General features: G+C 41.0%; 1 protein-coding gene and 1 non-coding gene across 2 annotated transcripts; both read right to left on the reverse strand.

Moving 5' to 3' along the window:
* Positions 1-5,573: 5,573 nt before the first annotated feature.
* LOC123492034 (V-set and transmembrane domain-containing protein 4-like) lies at positions 5,574-12,217 on the reverse strand (the record flags this gene model as incomplete). The annotated part of the gene is made up of 2 exons (XM_045223698.1): positions 11,958-12,217; positions 5,574-6,029 (listed from the first exon to the last, which is right to left on the reverse strand). Coding segments are annotated over exons 1-2 (508 nt in total), but the record flags the coding sequence as incomplete, so codon positions are not given.
* Positions 12,218-13,966: 1,749 nt separating this feature from the next.
* trnai-uau lies at positions 13,967-14,040 on the reverse strand. The gene has a single exon. It is a non-coding gene; the product is annotated as a tRNA-Ile (tRNA).
* Between the last annotated feature and the right edge of the window lie 4,766 nt (positions 14,041-18,806).

Raw genomic sequence — 18,806 nt, forward strand, 5'->3', positions numbered from 1 at the left:
ACTTAATCCCCCAAAAAACATTTCCACTGCATTTCAGCCCTGCCACAAAAGGACCAGCTGACATCATGTCAGTGATTCTCTCATTAACACAGGTGAGAGTGTTGACGAGGACAAGGCTGGAGATCACTCTGTCATGCTGATTGAGTTAGAATAACAGACTGGAAGCTTTAAAAGGAGGGTGGTGCTTGAAATCATTGTTCTTCCTCTGTTAACCATGGTTACCTGCAAGGAAACACGTGCCGTCATCATTGCTTTGCAAAAAAAGGGCTTCACAGGCAAGGATATTGCTGCTACTAAGATTGCACCTAAATCAACCATTTATAGCATCATCAAGAACTACAAGGAGAGAGGTTCAATTGTTGTGCAGAAGGCTTCAGGGCGCCCAAGAAAGTCCAGCAAGCGCCAGGACCGTCTTCTAAAGTTGATTCAGCTGCGGGATCGGGGCACCACCAGTGATCCTAACTTGCCTAAAACAGGAAATTTGTACTAGGATTAAATGTCAGGAATTGTGAAAAACTGAGTTTAAATGTATTTGGCTAAGGTGTATGCAAACTTCCGACTTCAACTGTATTTCTCAATCACACTTTTCATCCTTCAATTAAATATACTTTCCTGCAACCCGCCTCACCCAATGTGGAACGGATTCTATTATTTATTTTACCTTATTATCCAGAACCTCCAGTTGAAACTAGCCAGCTAACTAGCTACTTGCTATTAGCCACCGTTAGCAGTTTTCACCATTGTCCGTGGCCTGCACTACCTACCAGCCAGCTCTAGCCTGGACTATTATCGGCCAGTCTGCACTGTCTGCACAGCGCGCTATCGACCAAGAACATATCGGATTTTCTGCCGGAATCACTGAATCACTGGACCTGAACACCGGATCATCGCAACTAGCTAGCTGCAACCGAATGGATGTTGTTGGCTAATCACCACCGCCCCGGAAGCAAGCACCAGTTAGCCTTAAACTAGCCTCGAGACAGGCCCATCTCCCGGCTATCTACATCTCTGTCAACCGGACGGGACCTCCTAGTGTCGACACGGAGCCCCGCCGATCCATCACGACTGGTCTGCCGACGTAATCGTCTGATGTGGTTTCAACAGGCTTCCCGTTGCGATGACCACGAACATCCATCTGCTAGCCCCGGCCCGCTAGCACACGCAATCAACAGCCGTGTTTCCTGCTCGCCTGTGCTGTAACAGCCATTCGAACTGCTCCCGGTCTCACCTATTGCTGTTCATTGGACCTTATGATCACTCAGCTGCACATCTGATGCCTGCTGGACTGTTCCTTTACACGGTACCCCCATCCTGTCTATCTGTCCTGTTTATCTGTTTAGCCTCAGCCCAAACTTTCGTCGCCATTACCAGTTGTTGTCTTAGCTCTCTCGAATAACACCTGTGATTGCTTTATGCCTCTCTCCCATGTCAATATGCCTTGCCTATTGCTGTTCCGGTTAGTTCTTTTTATACAATTTCACTGTAGAGCCCCCAGTCCCGCTCAACCAGCCTCAGAGAGCTCCTTTATCCCACCCCCCATACACGCGGAGACCGGCTCAATCGGTGCCTCCAGTGATGCTATGTCTTTCATCGTTACCCAACGCTTAGGTTTACCTCCACTGAACTCATATCCTTCCTTATCCTTGTCTGTACATAATGCCCTGAATCTATTCTACAACGCCCGGAAATCTTCCCCTTTTATTCTCTGTACCTAACGCACTAGAAGACCAGTTCTTAAAGCCTTTAGCCGTATCCTTATTCTACTCCTCCTCTGTTCCTCTGGTGATGTAGAGGTTAACCCAGGCCCTGTAGCCCCCAGTATCACTCCTACTCCCCAGGCGCTATCAGATAGCTGATGTTCTGAAAGAGCTGCAAAATCTAGACCCCTTACAAATCAGCTGTCCTAGACAATCTGGACTTTCTAAAATTAGCAGCCGAAATTGTAGCAAACCCTATTACTAGCCTGTTCAACCTCTCTTTCGTATCATCTGAGATCCCCAGAGGTTGGAAAGCTGCCGCGGTCATCCCCCACTTCAAAGGGGGTGACACTATAGATCCAAACTGTTACAGACCTATATCCATCCTGCCCTGCCTTTCGAAAGTATTTGAAAGCCAAGTTAACAAACAGATCACCGTCCATTTCGAATCCCACCGTACCTTCTCCGCTATGCAATCTGGTTTCCGAGCTGGTCATGGGTGCACCTCAGCCACGCTCAAGGTCCTAAACGATATAATAACCGCAATCGATAAAAGACAGTACTGTGCAGCCATCGCCATTGACCTAGCCAAGGCTTTCGACTCTGTCAATCACTGCATTCTTATTGGCAGACTAAATAGCCTTGGTTTCTCAAATGACTGCCTCGCCTGGTTCACCAACTACTTCTCAGATAGAGTTCAATGTGTCAAATCGGAGGGCCTGTTGTCTGGACCTCTGGCAGTCTCTATGGGGGTGCCACAGGGTTCAATTCTCGGGCCGACTCTATTCTCTGTGTATATCAATGATGTCGTTCTTGCTGCTGGTGACTCTCAGATCCACCTCTACGCAGACGACACCATTTTGTATACATCTGGCCCTTCATTGGACACTGTGTTAACAAGCCTCCAAACGAGCTTCAATTCCATACAACACTCCTTCTGTGGCCTCCAACTGCTCTTAAACACTAGTAAAACTAAATGCATGCTCTTCAATCGAACACTGCTTGCACCCGCCTGCCCGGCTAGAATCACTACTCTCGACGGGTCTGACTTAGAATATGTGGACAACTACAAATACCTAGGTGTCTGGTTAGACCGTAAACTCTCCTTCCAGACTCACATTAAACATCTCCTATCCAAAGTTAAATCTAGAATTGGCTTCCTATTTCGCAACAAAGCCTCCTTCACTCATGCTGCCAAACATGCCCTCGTAAAACTGACTATCCTACCGATCCTTGACTTCGGCGATGTCATTTACAAAATAGCCTCCAACGCTCTACTCAGCAAATTGGATGTAGTCTATCACAGTGCCATCCGTTTTGTCACCAAAGCCCCATATACTACACACCATTGTGACCTGTACGCTCTCGTTGGCTGGCTCTCACTACATATTAGTCGCCAAACCCACTGGCTCCAGGTCATCTATAAATCACTGCTAGGCAAATCCCTGCCTTATCTTAGCTCATTTGGTCACCATAGCAACACCCACCCGTAGTATGCGCTCCAGCAGGTATTTCTCACTGGTCATCCCCAAAGCCAACACCTCATTTGGCCGCCATTCCTTCCAGTTCTCTACTGCTAATGACTAGAACAAACTGCAAAAATCTCTGAAGCTGGAGACTCTTATCTCCCTCACTAACTTTAAGCATCAGTTGTCATAGCAGCTTACCGATCACTGCACCTGTACACAGCCCATATGTAATTAGCCCACCCAACTACCTCATCCCCATATTGTTATTTATTTTGCTCATTTGCACCCCAGTATCTCTATTTGCACATCTTCTTCTGCACATCTATCACTCCAGTGTTAACACTAAATTGTAATTATTTTGCACTATGGCCTATTTATTGCCTTACCTCCATAACTTACTACATTTGCACACACTGTATATAGATTTTCTATTGTGTTATTGACTGTATGTTTTGTTTAATCCCATGTGTAACTGTGTTGTTGTTGTTTTTATCGCACTGCTTTGCTTTATCTTGGCCAGGTCACAGTTGTAAATGAGAACTTGTTCTCAACTGGCTTACCTGGTTAAATAAAGGTTAAATAAAAATGAAATAAAAAGTGCAGAGCTTGCTCAGGAATGGCTGCAGGCAGGTGTGAGTGCATCTGCACGCACAGTGAGGTGAAGACTTTTGGAGGATGACCTGGTGTCATGAAGGGCAGCGAGGAATCCACTTCTCTCCAGGAAAAACATCAGGGTCAGGCTGATATTCTGCAAAAGGTACAGGGATTGGACTGCTGAGGACTGGGGTAAAGCCATTTTCTCTGATGAATCCCCATTCCGATTGTTTGGTGCATCCGGAAAAAAGCTTGTCCGGAGAAGACAAGGTGAGCGCTACCATCAGTCCTGTGTCATGCCAAAAGTAAAGCATCCTGAGACCATTCATGTGTGGGATTGCTTCTCAGCCAAGGGAGTGGGCTCACTCACAATTTTGCCTAAGAACACAGACATGAATAAAGAATGGTACCAACACATCCTCAGAGAGCAACTTCTCCCAACCATCCAAGAACAGTTTGGTTATGAACAATGCCTTTTCCAGCATGATGGAGCACCTTGCCATAAGGCAAAAGTGATAACTAAGTGGCTCGGGGAACAAAACATCTAAATTTTGGGTCCATGGCCAGGAAACTCCCCAGACCTTAATCCCATTGAGAATGTGTGGTCAATCCTCAAGAGGCGGGTGGACAAACAAAAACCCGCAAATTCTGACAAACTCCAAGCATTGATTATGCAAGAATGGACTGCCATCAGTCAGGATGTGGCCCAGAAGTTAATTGACAGCATGCCAGGGCAGATTGCAGAGGTCTTGAAAAAGAAGGGTCAACACTGCAAATATTGACTCTTTGCATTAACATAATTAAAGCCTTTAACACTTATGGAATGCTTGTAATTATACTTCAGTATACCATAGTAACATCTGACAAAAATATCTAAAAACACTGAAGCATCAAACTTTGTGAAGACCAATACTTGTGTCATTCTCAAAACCTTTGACCACGACTGTATACTGACCAAGGAAGCCTGTGACATGACAGACCAATCAGGACTTATATCTTGGCATGTCCAACCACTCCATTATCATCTCAGCCAGGAAGGATCCTTTCTTTCTCCCTGTATAGCTCAGGGCTTTCTCCTTGGCTAATTTAGGCTCACAATTTAACATTTCTATTCATATTTTCATATCCTATACAAGTTTGTAAGTAAGCCACATGGAAGTTCAATAAGGCATTTTTCTGCAAAACAGCCCTACTGGTGTCAAACGACGCATATCCTGTAACCTGTCACAAATGTTGTCACATTCACATTGACCACTGTTGTGTTTGCAAAGTAAGAAATATGCTTGTAAAATGTGCTGTGTTAATCAGAAAAAACCTGTCTTGCATTTATTTGCTGATTGTTTTTGACTCATTTGCTTTTGGTTCTTGACATATGTTTGTGAAACTATATGGGTATATTTAAAGACCGTGATTTTTATTTAAAAGTTGCATTGTTTATTTGCACAACACATATTTTGTTTGTGACTCACTACTCATATATTTAAAACATTTTGATCGATTTCTGTCTCCAATTTTGTAGAGTGGAAAGGATTGTGTGTGTATACACAAGTAGATAGTCTTACTGGCAGTCAGTTATCTGTGGCATATAACAACCAGGACCAGGAAAGCTCTATCCTGAGAGGTGTGACTGACTAGAGGTAACCTCTCTCTGATTTTGAGCTGAACGAAACAGCTGTGTAACTGGCCTTGAGACCATCCTTCTTTACATAGCCATAGAACAGTCCTGGGCAGTAACACACACAAACAAGCACATGAACACACACATGCGCGTACACATGAAAAAAACACACAAACACAACTCACATACTCTTACCAGTGAGCTGGGCTGTAGAGGTGCCATTAGACGAAGCCTTCCAGCTGTTTCTGTGTCTCCGTATCTCCTGGACCCTGCAGGTGTAGAATCCTCGGTCCCTTCGAGTCACATTCAGAACCAGCAGTCCATACTCCTCTCCCTCCTCTGTCCTTCCCTCTCTCCCCTCTCTCTCCTCATACAGATGGAACTTGGGCTGGGGGAACCGGCGACTGTAGTTCCCATAGATCTTTATCTTCTTCATGGTCAACTTCACAATCAGCTGTTCAGGAAGAGGAGGAGAGGGGGATGGAGGGAGAGGAGAGAAAGAGGATGGAGGAGAGAAGAGCCATCGGAGGACGAGGAAACTGTTGCTCCTCTTCTTCTGGGAGACGAGGCAGGACAGGGTCAGGTTCTCACCCTCTGTAACCATGACAACCGGCCCAGGGGTCATGGTCACGTTCAGGGCCTCACACACACCTGTGGGGACAAACATACACACACATACACACACACGCATCCACACACACACACATACACACACACCTACTCAGAGACTACATTTTACATTTACATTTTAGTCATTTAGCAGACGCTCTTATCAAGAGCGACCCACAGTTAGTGAGTGCATACATCTTTTTTTTTTTCATAACTAGGATATTGTTGACACGAGTAACTTATGACAACAGTATAGACTGTAACAGACTATACTGACACTATTGCTCAAATTTACTCTATCTGCGATTATAAATACATTATCACCTCTTGAATAACGACTGTAACATTCATACTGGATCATCAGTACATTTATAGATAAATAAAACTCCAGACAGAGTCTGGAGAGGTTTAAGAGAGGTCCATAGAGTTTGACTTGTTTAGTCAGCTGATGCCCAGTGCTGCCAGCTGGGTCAGGTCTGTTCAGGGGAGTCAGTCTCTCTGGAAACAATATGGACAATTTGCCAGAGGAGACAGAACAGCTACAGGTGGAACACATTTATCTACTGTACACTGAGAGAAAGGGGGAAGAGAAAGAAACACGACAGGATAACAAGGACCATCTGTGTTCTGTAAATAGTGTGTCTGTGTCTGTGTGTGTGTCTGTGTATCTCTTTGTGTGTGTGTGTGTGTGTGTGTGTCTGTCTGTGTGTGTGTCTGTGTCTGTGTGTGTGTCTGTGTCTGTCATTGTCTGTGTGTGTATGTGTGTGTGTGTCTGTCTCTCTCTCTGTGTGTTTTTGAGTGAGTGAGGGGAGAGAGAGAGAGAGAGAGAGAGAGAGAGAGAGAGAGAGAGAGAGAGAGAGTGAGTGTGTGTGTTTACTGTAGAGCTTTAGTCTTGTTAATATTTACTACCCCTAGCCCCCCTACAGTCTGTCCATGGCCTTAGAGTTCATATGTTACACACATTTCAGACAGGAAACGCCACGTATTTATTTAACCATTTATTAGAAAGATTACAATACATGCAATACGTTAGTCTTGGCGTTAGGCTCTGCTCATTCAGGGTAGCTCACTGCCAGAGCATGCATAATGTTAAGATAATAATAATTACAGGCAGAGAGCATGCTATACCAATCCCCCTGCAAGAAGGAAACACAGAACCAAACAGGTGGAGGCTGGGGTGGGTGGTGGGAAAACAAGTAACAGACATGCATGCGAGTAACGCATGTTACTGCAATAGCATGTCACCGAGAACACCAGCGCATAACTTGCGCATGGCAGCCATCAGAGAAGTGTGTGCAGAACCTGGTGGACTAAATAGACCGCCATATTAATGTACAGTGATTAATCTAATTGGTGCAATAACAGCTGATGCCAATACTCTGGTTTCCTGTATGAACTAGTGTTGTGCTTGATGCACATATGTTCACGTCATAACCACTAAAGGCTATATGATGTACACTACCGTTCAAAAGTTTGGGGTCACTTAGAAATGTCCTTGTTTTTGAAAGAAAACAATTGATCAGAAATACAGTGTAGACATTGTTAATGTTGTAAATGGCTATTGTAGCAGGAAACAGCTAATTTTTTATGGAATGTCTAAATAGGCGTACAGAGGCACATTATCAGCAACCATCAGTCCTGTGTTCCAATGGCACGTTGTGTTTGCTAATCCAAGTTTATCATTTTAAAAGGCTAATTGATCATTAGAAACCCCTTTTGCAATTATGTTAGCACAGCTGAAAACTGTTGTGCTGATTAAAGAAGCAATAAAACTGGCCTTCTTGAGACTAGTTGAGTATCTGGAGCATCAGCAATTGTGGGTTCGATTACAGGCTCAAAATGGCCAGAAACAAATAACTTTCTTCTGAAACTCGTCAGTCTATTCTTGTTCTGAGAAATGAAGGCTATTCCATATGAGAAATTGCCAAGAAACTGAAGATCTCGTACAACGCTGTGTACTACTCCCTTCACAGAACAGCGCAAACTGGCTCTAACCAGAATAGAAAGAGGAGTAGGAGGCCCCGGTGCACAACTGAGCAAGAGGACAAATACATTAGAGTGTCTAGTTTGAGAAACAGACGCCTCACAGGTCCTCAACTGGCAGCTTCATTAAATAGTACCCACAAAACACCAGTCTCAATGTCAACAGTGAAGAGGCGACTCCGGGATGCTGACCTTCTAGGCAGAGTTGCAAAGAAAAAGCCATATCTCAGACTGCCCATCTTAATATTTTATTTTTATTGGCCAGTCTGAGATATGGCTTTTTCTTTGCAACTCTGCCTAGAAGGTCAGCATCCCGGAGTCGCCTCTTTCTAAGTGACCCCAAACTTTTGAACGGTAGTGTATGTTCACTGTCAGTATTCAGCGGTCCATTCATCTGATAAGTAACATCTGTTGTACACTGTAAAAAAAAATATGTTTATTATGTTATTATGTTTACTAATTACTATTAAGTAACTGGTTCCACAGGCTTTTTTTTTTATTTACTCAACTTTTCGGTGTTACCTGAACAAAAAAAACAAGCGTATCTCCAACTTGAGAAAATGTAGGCAAAAATGCAGTCAATTTAAAATGATATGTTTGCTCAACTTGTCTGTTCATTCAACTATAAATTATTATTTGGGCATCTTACCTAAAAAAGGCTGTGGAACTAGTTACACACACAGTGCTTTTAACATACAATGTTTTTACACTCATATAATTGACACACGTTGACATACAGTACATGATTACATTCTGCATGTTCATTTATACAGTAATTAATATTCAACATATCTTCACCTGGGATTTGAACTCACAACCTCTTGGTTCACGGCATTCCAATCTTCCTGCTACACCACCATGTCTGTGTCGATGACTGATTTCACCTGTGTTCCTACACTTAGCACTTCAAAGTAAATCTCAGCTCTGTTAAAAGTACACTCAAGAAAAACTATTTTATTGATCATAGTGATTAAGGAGTAACATTAAAACAGAATAATGTGCCCCACCAACATTAGACAACTATACAGAAAAAAACTAAAATTGCTGAAATAAGTAAATGATGAGAGAATAGTCAGATTAACTGAAAATTAACACAGACATAGTGGTGTAGCAGGAAGATCGGAATGCCATGAACCAAGAGATTGTGAGTTCAAATCCCAGGTGAATAATAATTACTGTATAAATTAACATGCACAATGTAATCATGTAAGTTGAAAGCTTTGTATGTTAAAAGCACTGTGTGTGTGTAGCCAGTTACACAGCCTTTTTTAGTTAAGATGCCCAAATAATAATTTATAGTTGAATGAACAGCCAAATTGAGCTAACTGACTGTTAAATTGACTGCATTTTTGCCTAAGTTTTCTCAAGTTGGAGCTAAGTTTGGGCCAACTAATGTTTTTTAGTTCAGGTAACACTTGGACTGAAAAGTTGAGTAAACAAAAAGGATGTGGAACCAGTTACTTAATAATAATTAGTTGAACCAACTAGATTTATTTTGCAGTGTATGTACGAAATGTATTTATGTCATAACCATGTTCATATGTTGTCCATAACCACGCCACAGAAACAAAAGCCCACAGGTAATCAGACATGGGCTCTGGTCAAAAGTAGTGCACTATTGGGAATAGGGTGCAATTTGAGTGGCACAGTGAAGTCAGAACAAGGGCTGAATTCAATCAAACCACAGCTATGTTTCTTTGTTTACAAAACCACTGCACGCACACACACATACATACACACACACATCTCTGTAACTCAGTTGGTAGAGCATGGCGGATAGCATGGCGGATAGCATGGCCAGGATAGTGGGTTCCACTCATACGTAAAAGAAGTATGCACACATGACTGTAAGTCACTTTGGATAAAAGCATCTGCTAAATGGCATATACTATATATATATATATATATATATATATATATATATATATATATATATATATATATATACCCTACCTATACACTTTCGATATGTGGTTGATTTTGAGATGCTTGCACTCTGAACTTCAAAACTGACATATGAGGAGTTAGTGACCGCTTAACTCCTGATACTGACACACAGAATGTGCAACACAGACAGATAGTAGATACAGTTCCTTGTAAAAATATAACCCCTTGGATTTCTTCACATTTTATTGTGTTACAAAGTGGGATTAAAAATTAATTGAATTTTTTTGTCAACAATCTACACTAAATACTCTGTAATGTCAAAGTGGAAGATAAATAAAAAATGTATAACTAAAATATAGTCGTTGCACAAGTATTCAGACCCTTTGTTTAGGCAAGCCTAAATTAGTTCAGGAGTAACATTTGGCTTAACAAATCACATAATAAGTTACATGGACTCACTCTGTGAAATAATAAGTGTTGACATGATTTTTGAATGATTAACCGTTCCTCTGTCCCCCATACATTCAACATATGTAAGGTCCCTCCGTCAACTATTGAATTTCAAGCACAGATTCAACTACAAAGACCAGGGAGCTTTTGGAAAGCCTCATAAAAAGGGCAGTGATTGGCAGATGGGTAATAATAACAAATTAGACATTGATTATCTCTTTAAGAATGGTCAAGTTAATAATTATGCTGTCGATCATATATGAAACCTCCCAGACACATCAAAGGTACAGTTGTCCTTCAGAACTGAGCTGCAGGACAGGAATGAAACTGCTCAGGGATGTTACCATGATGCCATTGGTGATTTTTAAACAGCTACGGAGTTCAATGGCTGTGATGGGAGAAAACTAGTGACTCCACAATAATGACCTAATTGACACAGTGAAAAGAAGAATACAAATATACAGAATATTCCAAAACATGCATCTTGTATGCAACAAGGCACTAAAGTAATACTTTAAAAGAAACACAGGGGCGGCAGGTAGCTTAGTGGTTAAGAGCGTTGTGCCAGTAACCGAAAGGTCGCTGGTTCTAATCCCCGAGCCCACTAGGTGAAAAATCTGTCGATGTGCCCTTGAGCAAGGCACTTAACCCTAATTGCTCCTGTAAGTCGCTCTGGATAAGAGCGTCTGCTAAATGACCTATTATTATTATTATTATTACAGCAAAGGAATACACTTTTTGGCCTAATTGTAAAGCCTTGTGTTTGGGCAAATCCAACACAACACATCACTGAGTAACTGCCTCCTTATTTTCAAACATGGTGGTGGCTGCATCATGGTATGGGTATGCTTACATCGGCAAATTCTGGGCGGTTTTTAGGATTAAAAGAAACGGGATGAAGCTAAGCACAGTCTGCTTCAGTCTGCTTTACACCAGAGAGTGTGAGAAGAATTCACCTTTAAGCAGGACAATAACCTACAACACAAGGCCAAATCTACACTGGAGTTGCTTATCGAGAAGACAGTGAATGTTCCTGAGTGGGCAAGTTACAGTATTGACTTAAATCTGCTTGAAAGTCTATGACAAGACTTGATCCCCAACATCTTGACAGAGCTTGAAGAATTTTGAAAATAATAATGGGAAAATATTTCACAATCCAGGTGTGCAAAGCACGTATAGACTTACCCAAGAAGACTCACAGCTGCAATCGATGCCATAGGTGATTCTAATATGTATTGACGCATGTAGTTATATTTGAGGTATTTCATTTCTATTAATATTTTTTTTAATAGGTTCTTCCACAATTCAAATTAAATCAATGTTAATCCCACTTTGTAACACAATAAAATGTGAAGAAATCCAAGGCATCTGAATACTTTTGCAAGGCACTGTATAGGGTTCTGTTTTGTTAATGTAAGAATGTTTGTATGGGATAACATATAAACAGTGGCCTGACAATGTACTGTATAAGTTAACATAGTTGAGAGTGTAGAGTATCCTGACAATTCAGAATGTGCAAACGTATTTATTTATTTCTCCCTACTTATACAGAGATAAATTAACAGCAACTAAGTACAGGGTAGTGGTATGTTAGTACAGAGGTAGTACAGTATGTGAATACAGTGGTAGTACGTAAGTAGAGCACCTTACCTGCTATGAGAGCTCTAGTCAAGAGAACATACATTACAGAGGAGAAGTTCATTTTCCACAGTCAACCAATCCATAAACGCACACTGCACCTATACAATAAACTACACAACACAACTAGATGAAGTTATACATCTAGACACCGCCACGTAACAACTCTCCAGTAGTTACACCAGCCTCCAGAGCCCAGGCCACCATCTAGCCTACTCTGCTTTTCTCTCTTTTTGTCTCTCCTCTCTCAATTTCTAGCTCTCTGTTCCGAAATTCACTGTGTGTGTAATATGAAACAGTACATGCTCTGTTCTCACTTAGAAACTCCCCCTCAGTTCTCTCTCTCTCTCTCTCTCTCTCTCTCTCTCTCTCTCTCTCTCTCTCTCTCTCTCTCTCTCTCTCTCTCTCTCTCTCTCCCTCCCTCCTTCCCCTCCTTCCCCTGTTAAATGTAGGGAAATGTCATTTCCTGAGTGGTGTTTTGGAACAGCCACAGATTTCCAGCTGAAGCTGCCTAGAAGCATTAGGCAGGCCTAGCGGGTATCTGTTTGTGTGTGTGTGTGTGTGTGTGTGTGTGTGTGTGTGTGTGTGTGTGTGTGTGTGTGTGTGTGTGTGTGTGTGTGTGTGTGTGTGTGTGTGTGTGTGTGTGTGTGTGTGAGTGTGAGTGTGCGTGCGTGCGTGCGTGCGTGCGACCTCTCCCTGTGTCTGTCTCTCCAACAGAGTGGCAAGGTTAGTCCCAGGCTGTGGTCAGACTGGTCCAGTAGACTACAGGCCTGCTGGTTTAATGGCCAGGCTAAAGTGCTGAGCTAGTCTTACTGCTGGCTCTACGCCATGCCTAGACCGCTGGTGTTACACAACACACAACCCTTTATATACTATGTCTAACGGACTTAAGGAATCGCTCTTTCAAAATTGTTTTTATTTCCCCCTTTCTAGTCATTACACTTTCTTTTATGTAGTGTTGTTTACCTTTCATGCAGATTAATGTGAAATCACATGTAGTTTACACCTCTCCCTCCCCTTCCTCCCTGTATGCTCTAGTTGATGACTTCACAATTGGCAGCCAACTCAGTGTTGAGTTGTGGAATTCAGGAATAGAACACTGAAAATAATGACATTTCCAGCCTTTTTATGGTTGCATGATGACAGATAAAGGTTATAACCATGTGTAAGTGCATTTTGTGCAGTGTTAATAACTGCAGGTTCAATTTGGCTTACTATTTGGCAAGTACTGAACAGCTATCACACTATTTTGATCAATATGTTATAAAAGCTACCTTCATGTAAAGCGTTAGCTCTTTGTCAAATGTGGCTTGTATAACAGTCATGCAAACTTCAATTCTTCCAATGTTGTGCAGGATGACATTGAAAGCTCTTCCTACATTAACTCCTTTTGTAAAGATTAACTTACTGTACAGCAACTGAACAATGCCTTCCGACAGGTGGCGCCACTCCGACGCAACACTCGTCCCTTAACTGACAGTTGCAGACGGTTTGTCGCGCTATCTGACGTAAGACAATGGTAACAGAATAGAATAGAATAGAATAGAGAAACTAGATGTGGAAATTCTCGTCAAAGTTCACATAATGCTTTAAGACACCTTAAAACACAGTAAATCATGTTGACAGGGTTTTAAAGTGAAATGTAGAGCTCTCTGTACCGTCTCCCCTCACAGAGGAATCAGTTGATTCTGATTAATATGTGACGGAGGATAATAAACAGTTCATGCAAACAAAATGGTAGTGTAAAGCCACTTGTAATCCAGGAGTAGGCATCTGGCCCCTAACATAAAACAGAAGATAGATGCTTCTACCCATCTGCCACCACACGTACACACACTTCTGTTTAGATTCCCTGTTGCTCCCTACTGTGCTCCTCTCTGCCCCCATGTGGTTAAAATAGGCTACTTTTCACTTGGCTCACCCTTTTATACACCAGTTTACATTTTAGTCATTTAGCAGACGCTCTTATCCAGTGTGACTTACAGTAGTGAGTGCACACATTTTCATACTTTTTTTGTACTGGTCCCCCGTGGGAATCGAACCCACAGCCCTGGCGTTATAAGTACCATGCTCTACCAACTGAGCCAAACGGGACGAGTTCAACCATGGAGTTAGATCTAGCTATTCAGATTTTTCCAGAGAAAAGGGAAAACCTCCGAAACGGACGTGTTTCGGCGACAGCCTTCGTCAGTATTTGGATAACAATAGGCATTCATGATATTTATAGATGACGTCACATTGTAGTACTTTCTTTTTTTTCATGATCATTATTTACATTAATTATTTACACTCATTATTTGCATAACTGTTCTACTATTTTCCACAAGAGCAAAAAAAAGGAGTTTAAAAAAAAGAATTGCACACCAAAATACTTTTTGCTGCTACAAACCTTTGAGTTGAGTTGACCAATTCCTCATTTTATTCATATCATTCCCACACACACACTCACAGACACATCCCTACCCTACCTTTGTATATAGAACCCAGCTCTGTGTCTGTGACCCCTGGCTTATAATAGATTATGAAAAGTGTCAAACAGCAAATTATATAATATAGCAACAAAGACATCCTAGCCACAACATATTTTGAATTTTAATTTTAACACATTTATTTTGTTAATGAAACTATCAAACTTTCAACTTGTTTTTGATACATCTGGGATAAGGAGTGACATTGAAATGCCTAAAAAATAAAGGCAATTTTTCCTCGGTCAAAATCAGTTTCAGTTTTGGTAATAGTACACATAACTTAGACCCGGGAATCAACTGATTTCCATTTCTGGCTCTGCATGGTTCTCAGACAGTCTCACTTAAAGGTACGCTTTACCCCAAAACTATCTTTTAGTATGTTGTTCATTAGTCAGCAGTCAAGTTTTCAAGATAGAGCACTTTCAATACAGAGCAAAAACTTTGATGATGGGTTTTACATCATATGATGCATTTTGCATTACCACAGTTTTTGGGTAAGGTGCCACCTATAGGCCATTCAGTTTGAGGTTTGGCCCCATAATTACTTATTGGGTGTTCCACATATTGTGCCTTCAGAAAGTATTCACACCCGTTGATTTTTTCCACAGTTTGTTGTGTTACATAAAACATCGATTAAATATATGTTTTTTTCATTGGCCTACAAACAATACCCCATAATGTCAAAGTTGAATGATGTTTCTCATTTTTTATTGTATTTTTAAAGTAAAAAATGAAAAGCTGAAAGGTCTTGAGTCAATAAGTATTGAACGCCTTTGTTACGGCAAGCTTAAATAAGTTCAGGAGTAAAAATGTGCTTAACAAGTCACATAATAAGTCACACACACTCGCTCTGTGTGCAATAATAGTGTTAAACATGATTTTTGAATTACTACCTCATCTCTGTACACCACACATACAATTATCTATAAGGTCCCTCAGTCGAGTAGTGATTTTCAAACACAGATTCAACCACAAAGATCAGGGAGGTTTTCCAATGCCTCGCAAAGAACGGCACCTATTGGTAGATGGGTCAAATTTAAAAAAAGCTGACATTGAATATCCTTTTGAGCATGGTGAAGTTATTAATTACACTTTGGAATGTGTATCAATAAACCCAGTCACTGCAAAGATCCATTTTTAACTGCACTTATTTTTTCTTATTTTTTCCTTGATCATCTTTTAATGAAATTCTTAGCTTTTCACAAACTCAGGTTAAAAATAAGGTTTTTAAAGATGTTTAAATACTTCCAAAATGAAGGAAAATCGAATATGGCAGAGGTCATAGGTCCTTGAGGCAGATTTGTTCCTTATGATGAGAAACACTTAAAGGTACAATGGCTCTGCCATTTCCTGTTTGTTAAATCATTGTACAATCTAAACCGCTGTGAAATTTCAAAAACCAAAAATATAGTATTTTCAGCTGTTTGAAGCTTATGTGCAAAACCAACAGTACAAAGATGCAAAAGTGAAACTTAACGACTGGAAATAATAGAAATAGCACCCATAGCCAGACCTACTGCTTATCAGACTTGCTTTCAATAAGAATGACAGATCTATAACTCACATTTCTATGTGAATTTGTTCGGGTCGCCCACAAAGTTGCCTGGTGGACCTGCCTACTGGACTTGTCCGCAATGTCCCCATACCCAGCACCCACTGACGGTCTGTCCTCTGATGTCATAGTTCAGAGGTCAGACTGTGAAACATAGAGGGATAATGTGTGTGTGTGTGTGTGTGTGTGTGTGTGTGTGTGTGTGTGTGTGTGTGTGTTTGTGTGTGTGTGTGTTGTGAGGTTGTGGATCAGGGGAAATTAAAGGGAAGGCATTTTCATAGCAGTTGTAGCTTCCAGTCCTCTGGGGGCAGTTGGCGCTCATTTAACTCATTTGGGTCATTTATACAGCTACGGGAAAGACACACACACACATACACTAACAATAAAGAAAGAGAGGGAAAGAGAAAGAGGGTGATGTTGTTGATTCAATAGAAGAGAGAGAGAGGCAGAGAAGAGACCTAGAGAGACCGCAGTAGCAGCATAGAGTGTGATTACTTAAACCTCCCTAATGAACTGTGTTAATTATCTGTGTGATAAAGACAGAGTCCCATTTCTGCCTCTGAGACATGGGGCGAGAGGGGGAGGGAGGAGGAGGAGGGAGTGAATAGGTTCTCATTCCATATCTTTTTCTTTAGAAGATGTGAGAAGGTTAAACCTCCTCATCACCCTCAATGATTAGCATGAAGTGCTATGGTACCACAACCAGGACAGTTGTACTGTATCATGAACTGTGTGTACAGTGCCTTCAGAAAGTATTCATACCCCTTGTCTTATTCCACATTTTGTTACAGCCTGAATTCTAAATGGATTAAATAGATTATTTTTTATTTTTTTATCACCCATCTACACACAATACCCCATAATGACAAAGTGAATATATGAAATACAGAAATATCAAATGTATACAAGTATTCACACCCCTGAGTCAATACTTTGTAGAAGCACCTTTGGCACCGATTACAGCTGTGAGTCTTTCTGGGTAAGTCTCTAAGAGCTTTCCACACCTATAAGCTCTGTCAAATTGCTTGTTGATCCTTGCTAGACAACCATTTTCAGGTCTTGCCATAGATTTTCAAGTAGATGTAAGTCAAATATTCACTGTCTTCTTGGTAAGCAACTCCAGTGTAAATTCGGCCTTGTGTTTTAGGTTATTGTCCTGCTGAAAGGTGAATTCATCTCCCAGTGTCTGGTGGAAAACAGAACCAGGTTTTCCTCTAGGATTTTGCCTGTGCTTAGCTCCATTCCGTTTCTTTTTTATCCTGAAAACTCCCCAGCCACCACTATGCTTGAAAATATGAAGAGTGGTACTCAGTAATGTGTTGTGTTGGATTTGCCCCGAACATAACACTTTGTATTCAGGACAAAAAGTTAATTGTACAGGCTTGCTTCTTTTCACTCTGTCCATTAGGTTAGTATTGTGGAGTAACTACAATGTTGCTGATCCATCCTCAGTTTTCTCCTATCACAGCCATTAAACTCTGTAACTGTTTTAAAGTCACCATTGGCCTCATGGTGAAATCCCTGAGCGGTTTCCTTACTCTCGGCAACTGAGTTAGGAAGGACGCCTGTATAATTGTAGTGACTGGGTGTATTGATACACCATTCAATGTGTAATTAATAACTTCACCATGGGATATTCAATGTCTGCTTTTTTATTTTTACCCATCTACCAATAGGTGCCCTTTTGGAAAACCTCCCTGATCTTTTTGGTTGAATCTGTGTTTGAAATTCACTTCTCGACTGAGGGACCTTACAGATAATTGTATGTGTTCGGTACAGAGATGAGGTAGTCATTCAAAAATCATGTTAAACACTATTATTGCACACAGGGTGAGTGTGTGTGACTTAATTTTTACTCCTGAATGTATGTATGCTTGCCTTAAAAAGGGGGTTGAATACTTATTGACTCAAGACTTTCCATATTTTATTAATTTGTAAAAATGTTGAAAAACATAATCCACTTTGACATTATGAGTTATTGTGTGTAGGCCACTGAAAAAAATAAATAATCTACATTTAATCCATTTTAAATTCAGACTGTAACACAACAAAATGTGGAAAAAGTCTAGGGGTGTGAATATTCTCTGAAGGCACTGTACAAACTATTCATGAATGAATCTACCCTTTTAAGAAGTAAAGAATGACCGTGTCTGAATACCCATACTTGCGTTCTAAATAGTACGCTTTTTGGGTATGCGAAAATATAACGATTTATAGTATGTGACATTTCGGAAATGTTGTATGCTTTAAATGCCAGGATGTCATACTAATTTCGGCTTCTCATCTAGTAGAATTCGCTGCACACAATTGAGGAAGATAATCATATGTTTACACCCACGTGTGCTTGACAACAGCTGATAATCAGATTAGGGGACATGCTCTACAAAAATGAAAGAATGGCGGGGAACAAGCTCGATTGTGCATTACATGACGCCTTCTCAGTATGGATGAGTAGTATGTGGATATTTGTTGGTTACTACATATGCTTTTACTAAACAGTACGTTCTAAATAGTATGTCGTTTTAGTAAGCAAGACATATTTTGGACACGGCCACTACATGCCACTACGAACCCTTTTTGGTTCCAGGTAGAACTCTTTTGGGTTCCAGGTAGAACCCTCTGTTGAAAGGGTTCTACCTGGAACCAAAAGGGTTCTATCTGCAACCAAAAAGGGTTATTGAAAGGGTTCTCCTATGGGGACAGCCAAAGAACCCTTTAAGGTTCTAGATAGTACCTTTTTTTCTAAGAGTGTACTTATCTAACGTGCAATTATGTTGATTCCCGCCATTTGTTCATTTTGGTACAGCGTGTCCCCTCAGCTGATTATCAGCTTTTGTCAAT

The sequence above is a fragment of the Coregonus clupeaformis genome, chromosome 1 (assembly GCF_020615455.1).
Source record: "Coregonus clupeaformis isolate EN_2021a chromosome 1, ASM2061545v1, whole genome shotgun sequence".
NCBI lineage: Eukaryota > Metazoa > Chordata > Actinopteri > Salmoniformes > Salmonidae > Coregonus > Coregonus clupeaformis.